At 38.8% G+C, this 20,621-nt stretch overlaps 1 protein-coding gene across 11 annotated transcripts in view; it reads right to left on the bottom strand.

Annotated features, from left to right (window-relative positions):
• LOC124175206 overlaps positions 1 to 20,621 on the bottom strand; it is a 179,675-nt gene that overhangs the window by 47,460 nt on the left and 111,594 nt on the right. For all 11 annotated transcript variants that reach the window (XM_046555210.1, XM_046555211.1, XM_046555217.1 and 8 more), the window contains 5 exons: positions 5,304 to 5,470; positions 3,631 to 3,811; positions 2,352 to 2,481; positions 792 to 1,752; positions 12 to 320 (listed from right to left, as the gene is read on the bottom strand). In XM_046555210.1, the coding sequence (XP_046411166.1) occupies positions 12 to 320; positions 792 to 1,752; positions 2,352 to 2,481; positions 3,631 to 3,811; positions 5,304 to 5,470 (1,748 nt within the window). The remainder of the gene's footprint in view (positions 1 to 11; positions 321 to 791; positions 1,753 to 2,351; positions 2,482 to 3,630; positions 3,812 to 5,303; positions 5,471 to 20,621) is intronic.

The following is a 20,621-nucleotide window of genomic DNA, read 5'->3' as shown; positions in this document are numbered from 1 at the left end:
GCGGTAAGTACCCTTAAGGAGACTCTTGATGTTGTCGAAGGTACTGGAGTATCTTTTTGCGTCAGGAAGCCGAGCCTCCTCGCAGTTATCAAATGACAGACTCTTCGTTTTTGTCGGTGTTTTGGGCAAGAGTTTTCGTTCCTTTTTACGACCTCGTCTAATAACGTAAGTACCATTTTTGGTAAGATCCTGCGGGCGTATTTGATCGAGATCGTTTGTCGAAGAGTCGGAATACGGTGATACCAAATCATCCTCAGTCGCTGACAGCGGTGGGTCAGGCCAGTCGTCAAAATCACGCATTTTAGAAGCGGATCCGACGCCTGAAGCAAAGAAACTTCCGGTAAAGAACAAAGAACAAATAGCTGAGAAAAACACCAACGTTAATAAACAAAAAATACACTTAATGCATATCAAGGAGCGCGAGGGCATAGAGTTTATCATAAATGAACATTTATGCGCAAAGTTTTCATACAACAATAACATTTTCGCTGGAAATTTTTTAAAACGTACAATCAAAATTGGCAAATAGGTGTTAAAAATCGAATATTGCAAGTAATGAAACATGATATGTACCAAATTACAGAATAAGATCAATTCCATTTGCAAATCTAAGTGATAGGTTGTTTCCCTTTGCCTTGAGGAGTGCGATAAAATGAGCGATAAAATTCAACGTCAACAGAGGCAACAAATAAGAGAGGACATCGTCGGGAAGTATGTAGTAATAAATAAATAAATAAATTAAAGGTAATCATTTGACTAATGAAAGTGTGTAGAATCACGGTTTTACGTACTGGAGACGTCGCTGCTTTTTCTTCGTCTTCTACCAACGACCTTAGTGCTCCCCGGAGCGTAAAGAGGATCATCTTCGAGTGAGACCTCCCACGCGATGGAGTGTCTCTTACCGATCGGAGGTGGCGGTGGTAAAAGTTCCTCGAGCGAATCGTCGGAGAAATGTTCCTCCTCTGACTGAGTTCTAAAGTCGGTAGAATTCCTTGTCGAGAAGTCAGAGTTCCTTGTTGAGAACATGTCCGAGTATCTCTCCTGATCCGAGCATCGGTCCGATGTCCGTCCCGAGAACCTCTCGTCGCCGGCCGATTCGGCCCTTGGCAGGGAGAATGAGAAGTCCAAATTCCTAATGGAAAACGGATCCGACGTAGGTACGGACGCGTGATCGTTCGAACTTACGCTGGCAACGGCTATAGAGAAGTCGGAGTGAAACCGTTCGTTGGACGTCGAATTGGCGCGTGAAAAATCTGAGGAATCACAATTCGCCCTGACCGAGAACCTCTCTACGCTCACGGAGCTTGATCTGGGTATCGAGGATCTCTCGGACTCCGAGTTCCTCGAAAATCTTCCCTCGCTCGAGTCCGAGTTGTTCCTGCGTCTCGCCTCGCTTTCCGATCTGTTCCGGTTCATCAGAAGTCTGTCCTCGACGCTGCTGGATTTCACTATCTCGTTTTGTCGTTGTTTCCGCAACATCGACGCCCGGTCCTTGTCCTGACTACCGTGGTGGATGTTGTGCCGATTGTTCGTCAGCTGCTGGTTCAGAACCTCCTCCGACGATCGACGCCTCACTTCCCGGTGCTTTTCTATCGCCCCGGGATTCGTCCGCGGTGGTATCCAGTTGAAGGACACTTTTCCGTCGTACGGAAGACTGGCGAATTTACTCGGCGGACTCGGCGGTTCCGCAAGACGAAACGGCTCCGCGATACCGTTTTCCCATCCGTATGGCCGCTGGTGACGAGTCTTTGGCTGAAAATATATCAAAATTCAAATACCGAGTGAAATTTCATTCCGAAACGATCCTTTCGCAAGGACGTACAACGAGGAAAACGTTGGAACTGCAGAAAAAGTTGCGGTAAAGTGAGGTGAAAGAAAACTGGTACTGGGACCGGTACCTGGTATAAGGATAAACCAAGTCAAAATTTGACATTAAATTTTCGTCAAATTCGACATTTCCAAATAATCAAACTTGCACCTAAACACTCTAAACCGCAATCACATGGCTAACGAGAATATTCAAATTTCAAACTAATGGTAGCCGGTTCGGATTCTCGAAGAGCGAATAACTAAAAGGAATTAAGATCTCAAGCTCAAGGTATTTGTTCAATGGATGTGATGATCACTGTTATTATTCACTCCAACGACAAGAGAGAGACAGAGAGAGAGAGAGGGAGAGATCAAAATGCTCGGCAAATGTTTGAACGGTTCAAGATGTGATTTCTGCAGTGGAGATACGGCTTCAGGATTTGAAGGTACGAATTTGGCGAGGGCGTGATGATGATGACGATGATAGTCCTGCGGATTGAAGAGATTGTTTTAGGAGAGATTTGCATGCGTTTACTACGTACCAGAGTAGTTTGCGTCGTAGCAACGTGTCCGTGCCGTTTGTGATCTTCCATGGCAGCCATCCATTGTTGTCTTCCGTTCTTCCGGGAAGACGACTGCGAGTTCCTCTTTGCCGAGTTACTCGGTGAAACCCTGGGGGCATGGAAATACCGCGCGCGGCATGAAAATCTAGCTAGGTATGCGACTAAAAAAAAAAAAAAAATTTAAGAAAGGAAAAGGGGCCGGGGAAGAAAAATCCTTTGAAATGTGTAAAGCGACATCCGCGACCCACCCGAGTCTAGGAAAAAATAAAAAATAAACTCTTTTGACGTGACGCGTCGTACTTCGTTAAAATAACGACAAGTAGATAGTTATGTACAGGCAAGAAAAAGAAAAACAATATATTTATTGATTATATTATGTATTAACATCCTGTATAACATGTTATAAAACATTGATTATTATTGAGATTAATAATACAAATAGTTTCTTTTTAAATTTTCAGGAAAGATTATTCAAGTGAATAAACGTTATATGCCTACCCGCTTCCAAATATAGAATTTCGTTCGAGCGAAAAACTTATTAGAAGGATATAAGAGAGCAAAGTTTTCGGTCGCTATAAATACACGATGAGAAATATAATCGAAGTAGAAATTATCGGGATATCAAAGTTTCGTCGGATGAACATCCCCTTCACGCGTCAAAATTTTTTGCAGAGTCGATACGACGCTGACGTTCAAGTTTTCTGGTACATAAGAAATCGATGAGCTTTGGATTAATAATTGATGGATTACGGCATCACGGTATCTCTGCTATACGCGGTGGTTTTGTGTATGAATAATCCAACATCCTCGAAACTCGAGTAACCGCAGACGCACGCTTTTCCCGGCAGAGAGACAATCAATACCCTCAAACTTATACAGAAGCAGAATATGTATCGCAAAATTTCATGCGGCAAGGAATAATTTGTTCCGATTCAACACCGCGAAGTGGTAGAAAAAAGTTACCCAGACTCGTGCTATCGGTGTTATAATATCGCAAGCGAGTAACCAGCATCGAACATTATTTACAAGTCACGATTCTGTGATCTGACAATGAAAGAGCATTCGACAAAAGCACGATTTCGTCTCTGCCAAATTTACACCGTTCGCATGTAAATCTCGTGTAAAAAAGAAAAGTGTTCCCGGCAGCGTCTCTTTTGCGTAATTGAAATAAGGAAAGAACGAAAGGGGACACTTTCGACGGACTTGACTCTCGGCGTTCAAAGTGGAAAGAGGATCGAGCAGCAGAATTTGAACTTACATCGGAAGTAGAGTCGATATGAGACGTTCAGCTTCCTCCGGTGGTGGAGGAAATTCGGAAACGAACGATTCCCCGTTGTCCTGTGGTTCAGGGCAGTCCGGAACCGGACGCAGTGCTACAAGTGCCATTTTCGCCTTTCTTCCATTCATACTCATGTACCCGTCGTCCTCGGACTGATGCCCTGTTTCCATAGGTATACAATCCGGTTACAATTAATATATAGGTTAACTGGAGAAATTTCTCTAATAACACATTATTATTATTATTATTATTATTATATATAATCGCATTGCGTTTAACGTGCTGTTGGAGATAATTCTTCACGGAGTCGTGATTACAAGCAAGCAATTATAAAGCATACGTAGGTATATGTTTTACACACTAATTTGCAAGCCCGAGGAAAGACGATTTTTTTTACTTTTTTTTTTTTTGTTCTAGAAGAGCTCGAAACAGTTCTGTCTTTGCAATATCGACTGAATGTTGTCGACTTTTCTCTTCTTTCCAATTTATCTCATCGTCGGTGAAAATGAAAACTTCCAAGAAGATCTTGACAAACAAACCGTGAGGAAAAAAAAAATTCATTTTAGACTAAATGTAATATTATACATCAAGATCTATTATAAACCAGGCAAACATACCATTGAAATGATTTTGCACAACAATTTGAAATTTGTTTTCAACAATAATGGTGTCGCAACAAAACGTTGGAAGTGAGTTCTTTTCCTGAAATATCACATTGTTCACATCGCGTTTAGAGAAAAGAAGAATGTGGTAGATTTGGAATACAAGACTGTCAAGGGTAAGGCAAGAATTTTTAATTTTCCGATAGCTTCTGATCTTGGAGCAGTAAAATCTTTATCATGTACCGGATCTACGGTTGTTATCGTTGTAATTATTATAAATCGTTCACCTCGATGTGTCGTATTGACATTAATAAATACAACGATATGGCAGATCCTTCTCAATTCTCTGTCGTATTTGTAAAGTCTTAGTGGAATAAATAAATTATTTACGATCAAACTTTACACGTATAATGTGAAAAGTATTCGTTCCAGGTTAATCGCAGAGAGAGAAAGACAGGGAGGGAGAAAAAGACAGACAGTGAAATAAAGCCAAAGTACTACTTGAGAATATGCATAAAAATTTCTCCATCATTCGTTGCGAGTTGTTGCGTTATTTTCAACACCCTTCGAATATTCATGGTATCGCACGTTTTCCAATGTACACCCTTCTACGTGAATAATTTCATATCAAAAAGTATGAAGTACCAATTCAAGATTCGATACATACGTACAAGCTGACCTTGTTCGCGCGAATGTGGAATGGTAAAAGAAAGGTAAAAAACTAGAGAGAAAAAAAAAAATGTTGAAATAATTAAAATCAGGCGGAAAAAGATATTACGAATGAGGCTGGAGTTAGTAACATTGACGTAACGATACGTCAGGATAAAAAAAAAACAAAAATTTATTGGGTAATTTTAGGATGACTCTCAAGGAGTTGGCGTTTCCGAATCAGTGTATAACATATTTTGTTTACAATGATTGATTAAATTTTGGAAAATCACAAAGGTGGAAATAAGCGCTTTTTTCAAAACATGCATCGTTACGCTAACTTCATCCTCACTATTATGAAATACTAAGTTAAATTTTGCAACAAATGTTAAAGTGTCGAACCTAGAGATGGGCTTTCGTCGTCTGGTGTGAGGCCGATACTCGGTTCTGTGCTGCTTCCACAATTCCCTCCACCGCTCCCGGCGCCTCCGTCGCCCTCGGCCTCGTTCTCGTCGTACTCTGAGAGTACCTTGTCCAGCAGTTCAATCGACCGTTGAACATCGTCACCTCTGGAACAAACGCATTGTTCAATTCTATAGAGATTGCGGTACGATACTCCTCGTCCGAAACCGGCACGTCGTGAATAAAGACACTCCCGCCTTCTCCAAAAACGCATCGAGCGCAGCAAATGTAACGAAAAGAAAAAAGAAAAAAGAAAAGAAGAAGAAGAAACGAAAACAATAAAATGAACCGAAGGAGAATCTAATCGGGGAAAAAAGGAACAAGCCAAATATAGCAAAAAAGTGAATCATGGGTCGAAAGCTCGCGTATCGTAAAAGGGAATCAATCCGTAGAAGGTTCATTTTTATTTCCGTATTCTCTATTCCCGATGCTTCACAGGATCAAAGGAAGTAGCATGGGCATTAAATCGAGCGTGCATGGAAACCAATCGCGACTACTTTCTTTTACAACTTACAGGTAACGTCTTCTCACAGACACGCTTGTATATAAATATAGCTACGTTGATATACACATATCGTATACCTTGTGCCAAAGCCGAGACGTGTATTTGAACATCACGTAGAAAATCAATCCTGTAACCTATCAAATATCAATACGACCCTATACTCAATTCGAAGATCAATAGTTCGGTATTGGTTTTTTCCTGCTGCCGCTGCAGATTCAATTTCTTCCGGATTATAACCGAAATATCAGATTACAAACAGATGGTGGGAATCCGGGTATAACCTACCTATGATATATACCCGGCAGCAGGTAAGGGATAATGAATATGATACGATTTTGGTGATCAAATTATCAGCGAAAATCAATTTGGTACCGGACGAGATAATACAATTTTTACCAATTTCTAAATTCTTATAATCATAACGAGGATTAAGTACATTCCTTTTTCAACAAAAAATACCATTTTTCCAATTCATCCTTTAATAATAATAACAATAATTTTAACAGGGTAGATTGAAATGCCCGGGAATGAGACTGAATTCGGTAGAGACATTTCAAAGCCGTAAATATTTCATAATTTGATAAAAATCGTCGCCAGCCTAACTAACAATACACTGAGAAAAATTTCATTTGTTACAGTAACTAGAAAAATTCGGTAAGACAGGTATCGGTAAAAAAAACCGTTTAAATATTGTTAGAATTAGGAAAAACGAGGTACGCCTAACCATTTTGCGCTATCGTCGATCCTTTTTTGGTAATTGCAACGCAAAATCAGTTTCTGTGGTTTACTCTACTTTTTTAGTTAAACAAGGCTTTAAGGTCAATTTATTCTTGCACAAGCATTAAATTTTCACAACAGTCACAAAAAAATCTAGCAACAGTGATCGTAACGAGAAAGAACAGCAACGGAAACTGGACTTTCCGGTAACAGCTAGAAAACTGATCTTCATTTTCTGCCTAGAACAATATTTTTCGATTGTAGTAAAAATTGAAAATAGTCAAGGACTGAGCGGTAACCGGAACTAAAAATTTCTCTCAGTGTAAGACGGGGTCGCTCGAAACTTTACAATGAGCAAAAAGCAACAAATTAGAAACGGTGCTGACCACGTTTAATATCTCCGTGACCGTGAAGTCTTGTATAATTTCTGTATTATACCAACCGCGTTTTGATATTATCGTTACTGTACTTACAATACACAGCTAGGTCAATATCAACGACAAATTCAACATCGCTTATTTTCATTTGTTTATTTCATTTATCCAACCTTGGTAGAATCTGGGTTAGTCCGCGGTGCTTGCCTAGTGTTAAGAAAACGTCACGTTACGCGACGAAAACTCTGCGAGGTGGAGAATTTTCAGCTTCCATCATCGGTGCGGTAAGACAACTGGAAAGGAAACTTGCTCACCCATTTTCAAACACGCTTATAACGCATACTTACGCGATCCTCCTTTAAACGGGTATCGATAATCGAATCGCTATCGACGATATTTCCCCAACGTGATCTCGATTTTCGCACAAGTAGGCTACACGGGATGCAGACCCGGGATTATCGCCTCATGCGTGTATTCCTCGTGACAATCTACGACTGCAACGTTTTACCAGGTTGAAGTTGGTAACGTTATCGTAACGAAATTTTGGGAAAAAAATAACTATTTTCTTAATTTTACAACGATTTTAAAGGAACTAAAATTTCGAAATACGAGTGTGGTTTGGTTTATTACGATTTACCAAATTTCCGACAATTCCAAAATCACGAAACAACGATTTTTCCTCATCATGAATCGTTACGGTAATATTTCTAACTTCAATATGATAACGTTTTTATTTCTTACTTTCCTCGCTCTGTTCTAAGCCAACAGCTGCTACCGTATTGGCCAATTTCAAACGTCTACAACTCGCAAACGACAAATTTTTTATGAGAAATAAAAAAACGTTCCAATTACAGATATCGCGATAAATAGCCTACCCTTGGGTAGCCTATGGAGTGGATAGTCCCGAGTGACCCCACGTATAATTACAAATTCCGATACTTAGGATTGTTTATAAAATCACGAGAGGATCGAATTAAAGGTCGGTAAATGAGCGAATGAACGACGCTTCATAACGAGTTACAGTTACGAGAGGAACCCGTATTCGGTTTGCTTGATGGCCTGCCAGTCGGCATAGCGTGTTTTAGTCACGAGAGAATAAAATGAAGACGAAGAAAGAGTAAAAAAATAAAATAAAAAATATAAAGAAGAAGAAAACTCTGCTGCATGCCTCGAGGGTAATGATTAGCTCGCATCAAACTTCTTTTCTGTGTCTCGTCAGGTATAACTCGTCGGGTAAACGGCAGCGCAATAAGTACATACATATATGCATATATATATTTATATATATATATATATATATACATGTACACACACACACACACAAAAACTGTTCCCATAATAGTCTCGGCTCTCATCGCCGGGATGAAAAGCTGCATCTTTTTGACCGAGGAAATCGACTAATCAACTGATAAGCTGATCTCTATTGCCGGGATTATATTTAGGTACCTACGTTATATGTACATAAGTATACAATATACATACATATAAACATATTCCTAACCATTTGCATTCTACGAATGAAACGTGCAAACGTCGGAATAATTTCCTTTCCAAATGGAATTGAGTCGCTAATTGGTAAGATTGCGTGGACGTGTGTATGTCAGACTGTTTTAAATTAATTTTCAATTAGTATCAATTAGGTAGTTGAATTAACAGAATACGTTTCGAGACTTTCGCACACGATTTAAATTTACTTAAAATTATTTGCCTTCTCATCTTCTCATCTCTCTAATATTACGAATATTTCCGTACAAATGATATCAAAATTTTACCGCGTAAATTGGAAGAAAAAACGAGAGAGAGAGAGAGAGAGCAAGTAAATTTAAATCATTCAGCGCAGAAATGAAAATGTAAGAAAAAATCTGGAATGTATCGACAAACAAACACTCCTTTTTTTATTCTTCTTTCTCTTTTTTCTTTCAAACATTAAATTTCGCCCTGGCAACTTTAAAAAATAAGTCGGTATTCCGTAATGAGAAAAAATAAAAAATAAGAAAATAAACAATCTCCGACTCCCGTTATTATATCCTAATTACAGATCCTTGCGTAGGAAGCACTTGAGAAATAACTGTTACATCATACAAGTACAAGACAATAATATTCTTCCGGTGAGATTCAGTCACTGTTACACAGTTATGTACGACGTACGCATACACGGTGTGTTGCAATAATTTCGCTGAATCGAGGCGCGTCTATACATGCTTTTATATATATATATATATATATATATATATATATATATATATTTTTTTTTTTTCTTGGGTTAATTTTAGATTCAATATAAAATCGGATACCTATAGAATACGCTCGGAGGCACAGCGTTCACTATCTTCTTCGTGCATGTAGGACGTGGGATAGGTGAATATATATTATACATATATGCATACGCGCATGCTGGAATTAGATTTTAGCGGAGCTTTTACCGGGTCAGTTCAATTCATCAAATATCGGACGTATCCATCCCTCTATCCCAGTTCATCGGAGTTTCGCACGAATTGGGTCGTCGCCACTTCTGTTACCACCTCGAAACTATATATGCCAGAAATTGAGTTATAGTATATCGATCCTGATCAACGCCGAATACGTTTACAGGTATACACTGTTAGAAATATTTGACTAAAGAAAATGTTTCAGTAGATCGGTTTTATATTTGTGGTTTTTTTTTTTTTTTTTTTTTTTTTTTTTTTTTTTTTTTTTTTTTTTACACTTCTGTCAGTGAGTACGACGCAAATTTTTTCATTTTTAACAAACAACATGTCATATCAATATTTAATTTCTAGTATTTACTTAATAATATATGTAAAAAATTTTAAAAACGCTTCAAACGGAAATATTTTAGCGGACTTGCCGAGATATTTTTTTTTTTCCAGCCGTGTATAAAGTAGATATATTACTTTTTATACCGTAGAACATGTGGGAACCTCGAGTTTTTCTCAATTTTTTTCAACTTCGACCGGTTAATTATTTATAAATACCGAGATTGATTTTGAAGAGCACAATTATTTTCTGGACCAGGCCCACGATGGCCGAATTTTCTTTCTATTCTCTTTCAGTACTTGTAATTTTTTTCATCGACTGAAAAATTGTTTAAACGGTCTGAAAATTCCCGAAAAGTTCTCGAAACTTTTGTTTTTCACTTGGAACATTTCTAGACCGGTTTCATAACGAAATTGATAAATAAAAAACAAGTTGAATGTACCAAAAAAATAAACGAAACTCGCTCCACAATTGCAGAACGCGTATACATATACATAAAATGTATATGTATATCGTTTGCATATATATATATATATATATATATATAGGTAACGCATACCGTATGCTCTTAATGACATGCGCCGTTCGCAAGGCAACCGATTCAACTGTGCATACATATGTATAACGCGTTTTCGGAAAGCTAATCGTGTAAATATAAACCGTTGACTCATTCTACGTTTTTTTCTCCCCCCCCCCCTCCTATTTTTCTTCTTCGATTTTTTTTCTTTCTTTTAAAGACACAGGCCGCATTAGCGCAGATATAAATATAGAGTATGACGCAATGAGCACGAATCTACGATGTGAGTAGTTTTTTGGTACCGTTGATAGTGCAATCGCACGATCGCGTCGCGGAAAATTATTACCCGAGTAAGTACAAGAGACCTTAGTTACGTGGTAAAAGAAGATAGAAAAAAAAAAAAGTTTCTCTAATATCTTTCGCTGATCGCTCTCTCGTGTCTCCGAATGATCAACCTCTCAAAATAACATACCTTTTTCTTTTCTTCGACGATAGCAACGATACGTTGCAACGGCACGAATTTCCGCACTGCGAGCCAACAATAACTGGTTATAATTACTCGCGTGCCATAAATTATAGGAAATAAAAATAAATTGCGGTACCTCTTTCTGTAAAAAAAAAAAACAAAAAAAAAAAAAGATTCTCAGTCACGATCAACGTTTCACGCTTATAGTTTTCAAATTCGTAAAGCTTGAAATCTCGGAATCTGGTATCGGAAGCAACGGTTGCTGGTTTGCATGCAGTTGTTCCGCTGAAAATTCGTGTGAAATTTCACGTCTCCGCGGGCGCACTTGAATCTCGAGTGTCAGACGTAAGGTAAATTTGGGTGAGTACCCAGCCGGTCGTACCTATATGGTTCACAGAGGCTAATTGGACAAGGACAAATTGGCACGTTGTTTATACCGATGTGAAGAGATGGCCTTAATTTCACACCCCTGTTCCGGGGGGCGGGTTTGAAGTTCCGAATTTGAAAAGTTCCGAAAGGGAATAACCCCGAATTATTTGACGGCGAAACTTGAAGTAAAGAGATCAAACGTCGAAGAAACGACAATGTTTCGAATGGTCGGAAAAACCGACGGTTCAAACGTGATTCATCAAAGTTTGATCTCTTTATTTTAACTTTCGGTAGCAAAAAATTCGGAATTTCGTGCTTTCCCAACTTTTCACATTTGTAATTTCAACCCGACCTCCTGCTCTGCCGGGTTAACTCGATTCAAACGATAAAAGTGACACGAGTATTACAAGGTATTGTAAATATATAGGAGGTGCGATAGCATGTGACAATAGTGACAACAATAACAATAACAATAGAACTACACATACATTCATACGACGCCTCTCGCGCATACAGTTTGTTTAAAGATGAGTGAGAAGAGAAAAAAAATTTTTTTACAACGACGAAAGAGAGACAGTTTCCGCGATATTTAATCCGCGTTTTTGTAAATATATTTTGATAAATTACCCAGCGACTTTACTTTACGCGTACGACTAACGGGGGACAAAAGTTGTATGGAAACTCGGTGTGCAGGTTCCGTTTCTTTATACTCTGCAGCAGCTTTCTTCACGCTGCCGTCCGTGATGCGGAAGAAGAAGGTCGCCACTGTGCATGGTAGGGTATGTAGTGGTGTACAGGTATGTATAAGAAGCAGCTCGGCGGCTTGGAAGCCTGCAACAATTTTCTTCTACTTCTTCTTCTTCGAGACAGAGTTTTCCCGCGAAGATTTTTTGGCAGAAAAAAGGGGGGGGGGGGGGGGGGGGCGGGGGGCGGTGATTTATCATAAAATAAACTTTTCCCACGCCGCCTCTGCATCGGGTGGGGGTAAGAAATCAGAAAAACCGAAAATCAGAATGGCCAGAATTCCGAATTTAATAAACTCGAATAACAAATATGAGGGAACAGATACCGTCAGACATTTCAAGTCCCGAATTGCGCCCAATAGAAAGCTGCAGTTTAACTAAAACGTGTTTAGCAGAGGGTTCTATTATCCGAACCCACTTACTTCAGAAAACGTTGATCCAAGAATTCAGAGATGCGGAATTTAATAACGTACAGAGTCAATATTCTAGAGAATGAATTTTCAGAAAATTTTCATATTCTCAAATGTCCAAATATTATAAAAATAAAAGCTAGAACTTGATCGTCTAGAAACGGCAGAAAACAGATATCCAGAATGTAGAAGGGTCATTATTCAGAATCGTACAATTCGGAAAGATCGGTATTCCGAAAGTAACCGTACGGATGGCTTAACACCAGAATTTCACATTCCGAGTCTATCCAACTAATCTATTTTGACTTGTAAAACGTTTTACATACAGAATCAAACAAATTTTGCAATATTTTTGTCTCAGTAAATACCGCATCTCCGTAACGAGATCATCGTCGATAAAATTACACGAACGAAAAAAAGAAAACAAAAATAAATAAATAAACAATTGTAATATATTTCAATTAAATTTCTTGAATTAACGGAGACAACTCGACTCTGTTCTCTGTACTTCAGGTTCAAATTTTCCTCGATTACGATTAATCGATGCTCATGTACATTGTGCATGTGTAACAATGTGATTAAGATCGTCGTTAAGATTGAAATTATCTCACAGGTACAGAGTACGTGTCTCTAATTATATCCCGCCTCTCGACGCCAATAGCCAAGTAACGTACGAATGTCTGTGTCGTTATAATCAACGACTCGCGTATCTTGTACGCCGCAGACGCTAGGCTCGGATGCCTTTTACACGGGACAAGATAATAGAGTGTCTCAATTCACGGTTCACCTGGGCGCTTCCTACGGAAACAATACGAAGAAAGGATAGCGATAAGTCGAGTACGTTATACCTGCCGCACAATAGCCGTTACAACAAGGATCATTATTCGTAGTGCGGATGCGGGGAGAGAATGAAAGAAAATGAAAGGAAAAGTAAGGCGAGATTGAAGATATTTTGCACCTTCTCACCCTGGTACAAATTCGTTCGAAAGCGTGAAAGTAATCGAGAAAAATCATCGACGATCGAAAGAGACACCTTGATTCTTCTACGCTGAGAGAACGTTTGTGCGAATAAAGAGTACGATGAAAATGTAAAGATGTATCAAAGTTTGAGACTAAAGAAAACTAGATAAAAGTCATAATTGTTCGTACAGTTTTATCCAAGTTTGATATTGCCACGTTAGAATTTATCAAAACGATACGCAAAAAAATTAGTACAGTGAATATACGATACCATGATTCTTCGTTTGGTAAATTGATCGTAGAAAAAAAAAAAAAAAATGATATTCTCCTTAATAAATTTGAGAAAATATTATTATTTCACGGTTATATTACTCGCGGATTCTCTTCGAGTAAAATAATGCAGGGAAATTCTTGAAAAAAAAAAAAAAAAAAATGCCATTAAAAATATTTTCAACGTCAGTCACAACATATTAAACTTCGACGCATTTCTACCGTTTATTCCGTTGTCGGTATACCCAATTCCATTCCTGCACTGTCGTCGATGCGATAAATAATCGAGACGTCTCCTCTCTCCGTGCGCGATTGCATCGATATTTCTTCGTTGCTCCCCCGTCGAATGGCTAACTTTACGTGAGGAATATTAGTCTCTGTCCGTCCGAATCTCGCCCCGGGATCTTAGTTTGCTGCTTGCAGTTTGGCCGGCGCTTTTGGCAGGCCGTGCGGGAACTCGGTACGGCGGTATGCTTGTCGGTGCAATTTCGCAAGGTGGATGGATAGGGAACCCTTATCATCAGCGGCATTGTTTACCCACTCATTGAGACGCGCTAGCTGGCAATGCCGTTTTGTAATCAGATCATACACCATCGGTGAAACGAAGAGAAGAGAAGAGAAGATGGGAAGAGAGGAGAGGAGGGAAGGGAAGGTTTCGTTCGTTCGCCAATTCTAGTTCGAAGCTAGTTAGCAGAGCTGCTGCCTCCCAAGCCTTGCTTCCGCATTTCGTCATTGTGCGTTTGACTAGCGCATTGCCTTTGCAGAGTGTCCTCCAATGTTTGTTCACTCTTTGGAACATGACGCGAGCTTTTCTCCTCTCCTCTCTCCTCGTCGCGCCGCCGATCCATCCTGGTTGAATGAAAATTGGTTTAACGAAGCTCCGGGAAGATAATTACCCATCCACACATCCACACATCTCGATTCGTTAGAAATTTATTCGCGCAGTCCCAACTTTCTATTTCCGTAACGTTGTATGAGGTGAAAAATTTATCTGTACACTTCGCATCTTGTCGAGGGTGTTCAAAGCTTTGTTATAAAACACTGCGCGATGCCAGACTAATGAAAATGATCATTTTTCTTCGACATAATATATATATATATATATATATATATAGATACGTATTCTTCCCACCCCGATTTGGGAGTAAGTTTAACGAATCATCTTATATATCGTAGCCCATCGCCCCTCTTAACTCGGTGAAGAATTTATGTATAAAGATCGTGAAAAGATCAAGACAAGAAGATTGCGTAACGTTGCCAACTTTTCGCCTTACGCATCCTGAAAGATAAAAGAGCAGGGGGGAGGCTTTATTAACGCTCTCCGATTTTCAGCGTTGCGAATTCATCTCCGCCCTCGACGCTCGAACCAGTTATTCGGTAAATCATTTCAGAGCAGACAAATGTAAATAAACGCAAATAAGATGCGGATAAATAAATTGACGGATACAGACAAACGAGAGAGTAAAGTTTCCTTCTTTTCACATTAGGCGCGTCACACCCAAACTCGTTGCACATTGTATACGTATATATATATATACATATTACACATAGATATTGTATTTACAGTCGATATTCCGTTTAAAACAAGAATTCTTTCAAAGTTAAACGTTGCAAGAAAAAGAATAAGTTCGAGAGATATTTACGAGGCATTTCAATTTTTTTTTTTTTTTTTTTTTATACAAACTTTTCCAATATTTTTATACTGCCAGTATGAATTCTTGGCATCGGTATCTTTTATTCTCCGAATCGGAAGTATGAATAATTTTTACAGGCGCCATAAAACGAGGAGAATTTTTACATTTCTTGCGATCGTATCGAATAAAAATTAAACATCTGAAATAGAATCTTACCAGGTATAATATAATATATATATATATATAATTATGTTTAATTATATATATAACAAAGATCGATATTTAGATCCGGTTAAACGCCAAGTTTTCAACAAGTTTGATAAAAGAAAAAATTCTTTTGAATAGTCGATAAATTCGGGAACGTTGTTATATAGCAAAAGAACGAGTGGCGTGGAACCCTTCATTTTCCCCAATAAGAAAAATGGTATTCCTCTCGACCCTGAGTCAACTTACGATGCTGCAACTCTTTTCGAGCAGATAGTGGAAATTCATTTTCTTTCTTACTTTTGCAGACGCGTCAAAACAATCAAACAATTTCCCCCCGAACAGAGAGAATAGAATGAAGCAGCGTGGGTAAGAAAAGGGAAGAAAACAAAAATAAACCGTGAAGGAAAGAAAGACAGGCGAAATGATTTGGTCCAGAGCCAAGCCAATTTCATTTTTGAAATAGATAAGAAATATTTACAACAAGTATATATATAGCGACGTATATACATATATACATATATATATATATATATATATATATATATATATATATATATATACATCAGTGCCGGGGGAAAGAAGAAGCGGAGGGTAGGTAAAGAGAGAAAGAGAGAGAGCGAGAGAGAGAGAGAGAGAGAGTGAAAAGAGGGACAAGAATAATAGGAGGGCGACGAGGGAGACAAACAGTATGAACAATTCCAGGAGGAATCTTCGAACTAAAAGTTTACCGAGGCCTCTCCCTTTCTTTCCATCTCACTCGTTTTCGGGGCTATTTGCAAGTCATAGTTTTGAAACTTGTACCACGGTCATAAAAGCTGAGGGTAAATTTTATTAATTAAATATGATACCTACACCCGGGCAAAAACTCCTCTCCCTTATCTATCTCTCTCTCTCTCTCTCTCTCACTCCCCTTATATTATACTATACATCAGACGCACCCGTATATAATATCCACGGTGGGTATTATTATACGTGAAAAGTTATTAAGAAAGTTTTCGTCCCCCCTCCCCCCCCCCCTAAGTTCATTCGTTGACGATACGCGATTACAAAAACAGAACGTTCGAATCCAACCCTCGAGCTGCACGCTCATCTCTCCCATACTCGTCGAGGCGAATTCTTCGATGCTGAGAATAATTCGTCCGAATGATAATAATAAAATTTCTCCGCCTCCACCCCGTTCGGTTGCAAGAAAGAAAAAAAAAATAAATAAAAAATTCTTTTACCACGCCCCATCTTATTCTTCTTCACACAAGATTGTCAAATTGAGCAGGGATGAAAAAAAAAAAAAAGAAAAATTCCATTTCTTTCTACTATAACCGCGACTTTTTCTCGTATTGTTTAATCATCACGATTACAAGGGTGTTAAATTCCGTCGTCGTTCATTACCGTCAATCCGATTGTCTTACAAATCAATTCCTTGCTGGTAAAGCAACAAGAAGAACAAAAAAAAAAAAAAAAAACAAAGACACACGAAGATTATTCAAATACATACGCGAAAAGAAAGTAAGCAATTTGTTAACACACTTTCGTATTACAACGCTTCTTTAATATCATAATGCATATTACGAGCAAACGAAGATGAAACTTGAATTACCGGAGGATTTAGGAAAGCCGAGTTTATTTATCGAGGGTTGCACGCAGCAGGGAAAGCAAGAGAGCCGAGAAATGACGAAGCTGGGATTTGGATTGCTTCTTTTCATCGCTTATACAAATCTGATCTCCCATTCCTACCTCTATATTCCTATTCAGTTTTCACGAGTTTACAGATAATCCGCGGGTGAAGAAAAATAAAAAAAAAAAAAAAAAAAAAAAAGAAAAAAAGTTTATCGCGGGCCAAAGGATATATTTCATATAAATACCGTATACCTACGCGCGCGCGTGTGTGCGTGTGTGTGTGTGTGTATATAGGTATACAGCTTTATATACACGTGTCATTACGTATTAGAGCGTTGAAGAGCAGCCGAAGGTTTTCAATGTAAATTCCTCCTCTCATCTCGCGCGCTTCGCTATCTCTTCAGGCTTTTGGTTCGTTAACTACGAACCATACGGGCTCGTTTGTATAAAGGTGAAATTTGTAACAAACACCCCTTCATTATAGTATCTATACCTATAACGCATAACGTTGTGTGTATCTTTGATACTTTGATTCGCAGTGTCAAAATTCTACAAACGTATACGTTTGTAGAGATGAATCTTCAATTTTTTTTTTTTTTTTTTTTTTTTGGCGATCGTAAATTATTCGTTTCGTTCCGTAACTGTAAAGTAACAAATTACTGAACACAATTGTTTTTTTTTATCGTGTCGCATGATATTGATTTTTCGTTTATACATCCAATTAAATAAACATTCGGTTATACATTTACACGAAAAAAATGAGAAAACAATCCCTCTTGGAAGAAGCTTAAATGTTTTATTTTTACAAGTTACGTTACGTCAAGCGATCAAACAATATGAAAATTGGTCACGTGTTCGATTACATCGTGCAACGCGGGTATAACCGCATTTTAAATCCACATTCTTTCGACGATACTCACAATTTTAATAGAATCATAGCGTGGGAGCAGAGTTTCGTAAAATGGGGCAAAAACTGAGAAGTAAATCGAATCAAGAAACGACTAAAGCGAAGTGGCAGCCGTGAAGCGGAGTAAAAAGTTTTATCGAAAGGTAAAACGTTGCGAGGTCCTTTTCCTCCATGGATAAAGGTCGACCAACCGAGCTTCAGTCTCAACCCAGTTCGTTCGGCTCGATTCTAAGATGACGGTTGTTCAATCTTATAAGCCGAGTAATGGATTTTCTCTGCTAATACCCCGTATTAACGTAAATTAATATTGAAATGACTATACCGTCATTGCCTTGATTATAATCACGGTAATTATTATGCTTGACAATTACTCGGTGTGTAGTTAATTGAAGAAAGAATTAATAAACATTTGAATACGAAATTAAAACAAGGCGCAGTACAGAGATTGTAAAAAGCGTTTCGAAAAGATCGCTGGGGAATTTGGTATTAAGAATATTCGCAGCGATAGATTAACGTGAACGAGAAACGAGAAAAATTTCTGAATTCCGGTACTGCTGGTTTGCAGGCTGTGAGGAGCTCGTTAAACGATATAAATTTTTTTAAATTTTTTATTTTTTTTTCCACCAAAATACCGTTAATGATTCAGATTTCTATGCCGCGCTTAGCTCCAGCCGTACATACATGAATTTAAGCATATTCAAAACCGCGTTGAAAAAAATAATCATCACCGGTTTTCAAATCACCGCTAAAGCCGAAGTGAAGCTGACGGGAGGAAAAAAAGACGAAGAAAAAAAAAAAAAAACTCTTTCGTATATTCGGATTTTAATTGGCATCTATACGTGCTTATCTACGAGGTTGTTACCCGAGACTGCAATCGAGTAACGGAGAGAGAATATGAAAAAAAAAACATAGTTTGCGATTTGCGATATGCTGCGGAAATCACATCTCATGTGATTTCACCGATATCGTCAATCTAAAGACGAATAATAAAAATCTCAAGTCTTCTTTGTAAATATGTATTTACCTATTTATACATACGTTGAAACTTGTCTGTACATATGCAGGATTTAAGAAAAATTTATATATTTCGGTAAAAGTGTGAATAAAAATCGAGTGCGCTTTCCAAGTATAACACGCATCAACCGTCAGCGTCGAAATACGGAATAATAGTGAAAGACAGGTGAAAAGAGTAAGTGAAAGGGGGATGGAAAGGCTGAAGGGTATAAGATTTTCTCGAGTCGTTGCTGGGGCGGTGGAGTTATACGCAATGTGTGTTGTGTGAAAGAATTCGCGATAACTCTAGAAGAGCTTTTCGACCTATAAGAGTGTAAAAGTGCAAAAGCAAAGTCGAACGAACCAACCAGGGTAGGTGGAAGAGAGGCGATAACAGAGTGAAAAAGACGAGACGTGACGGTGACTTCGACTACAAATTTCGACAATGTTTTAAAAAAAAAATCAGTTTAGGCAACGCAATTTCCGTATTTTTTTTTTCTTTTCCAAGTATATACGCGTAACGACAAAATTCTCCCAAGAAAAATAAAAAAAAAAAATTAATCACCCGACAAAGTTCAGTCAGAGTTCGGTGAACACAAGCATCCGGGAAACCGTGTCAGGGTCGTTCGGAATCCTGTGTCCAGGGTTTTCGATCGCGCCCAACGGCGGTTGCGTGGTTGTTAAGGTACGTGCGGTGAAGGACGCAAAGCTGCAAGGACCATGTGGAGGATGGCAGGCAGGCGGCAAGGAAGGGAGGAAGGAAGGAAGGAAGGAAGGAAGGAAGGACGGGATGAAACCAGGAACTGGGTCACGCTCAGCCAAATTCAAATTCATTGCAGTCGGGACCGCTGCTTGTCACGCCGCGACATCCATGAGAGGAGAGGAGAGGAGAGGAGAGGAGGGCGCAGTTTAGGTTGGCGTGAAAGTGCACGATACCGAATTACGCGCGAAAACCAATTAACACTCGGCACAGTCGGCTATTTTAGATCCGTGTGTTGGAATACTGGGACAGAAAATGTGCACGGTGTGACATCCGACGCATCCTACACCTGCTTCACGGTGTGCAAGAACAGGAGGGTGACTTTCGGGGTTACGATGGGAAACTTTTTCAAGGGTTCCGTTCCTGGCTTTGTCCGACATGAGACCGAGTCTGTTGTTCTTTTTCCTTCTGTCGTTCAAGGAGAGAAAGAGCGAAAGAAAGCGAGAGAGAGAGAAAGAATTTTCAAGTTACACAGCAAATTCGAGCCGCTCTTCAGGCGCACATCGAGTTTCAACTTTTAAGGTCACGCTTGGTCTGCAACCCGATGCTTGAACGCACTCAAACCGAGTGTATCGACTGGACCGTACTAGTTAAAAAAAAAAAAAACGAGTCCGTTTTTCTTACACTATCGCAACGTCGAACGATTAATATTTTTTTTTCACTCTCGACAACTAGGTCAATGGTTTTGACTATGTTATGGTTTTAGACTAGTGTCCCCCCGTACTCTCTAATTGGTAGATTTGATACTCCGTGTTCATAGTACAAGACCGAAGAAGAAACTATATCTACCTACACGTATACTTCGGTCAAAGTTTTTGATCTCTCTTCTGAAGAAAAAAAAAAAAAAAAAAAAACAACTTTGTATTACATTATTGTTATTATTATTATTATTTCGACGTCGAAACTTTTGCCTCGTATAATCCGAACGGCGTCTGATTCGCCCTCTAACCGACATAGTTAACATTCCTACGCACACACACCCTCGATGCTTCCTCCCTTCGTAAAAAGGAGGGGGAAACTAACTTCTCAAACTAAAAACACTTGCGCAATTCTAG

The sequence above is a fragment of the Neodiprion fabricii genome, chromosome 2, assembly GCF_021155785.1.
Source record: "Neodiprion fabricii isolate iyNeoFabr1 chromosome 2, iyNeoFabr1.1, whole genome shotgun sequence".
Lineage (NCBI taxonomy): Eukaryota > Metazoa > Arthropoda > Insecta > Hymenoptera > Diprionidae > Neodiprion > Neodiprion fabricii.
This window is presented reverse-complemented; position numbering and strand designations above follow the sequence as displayed.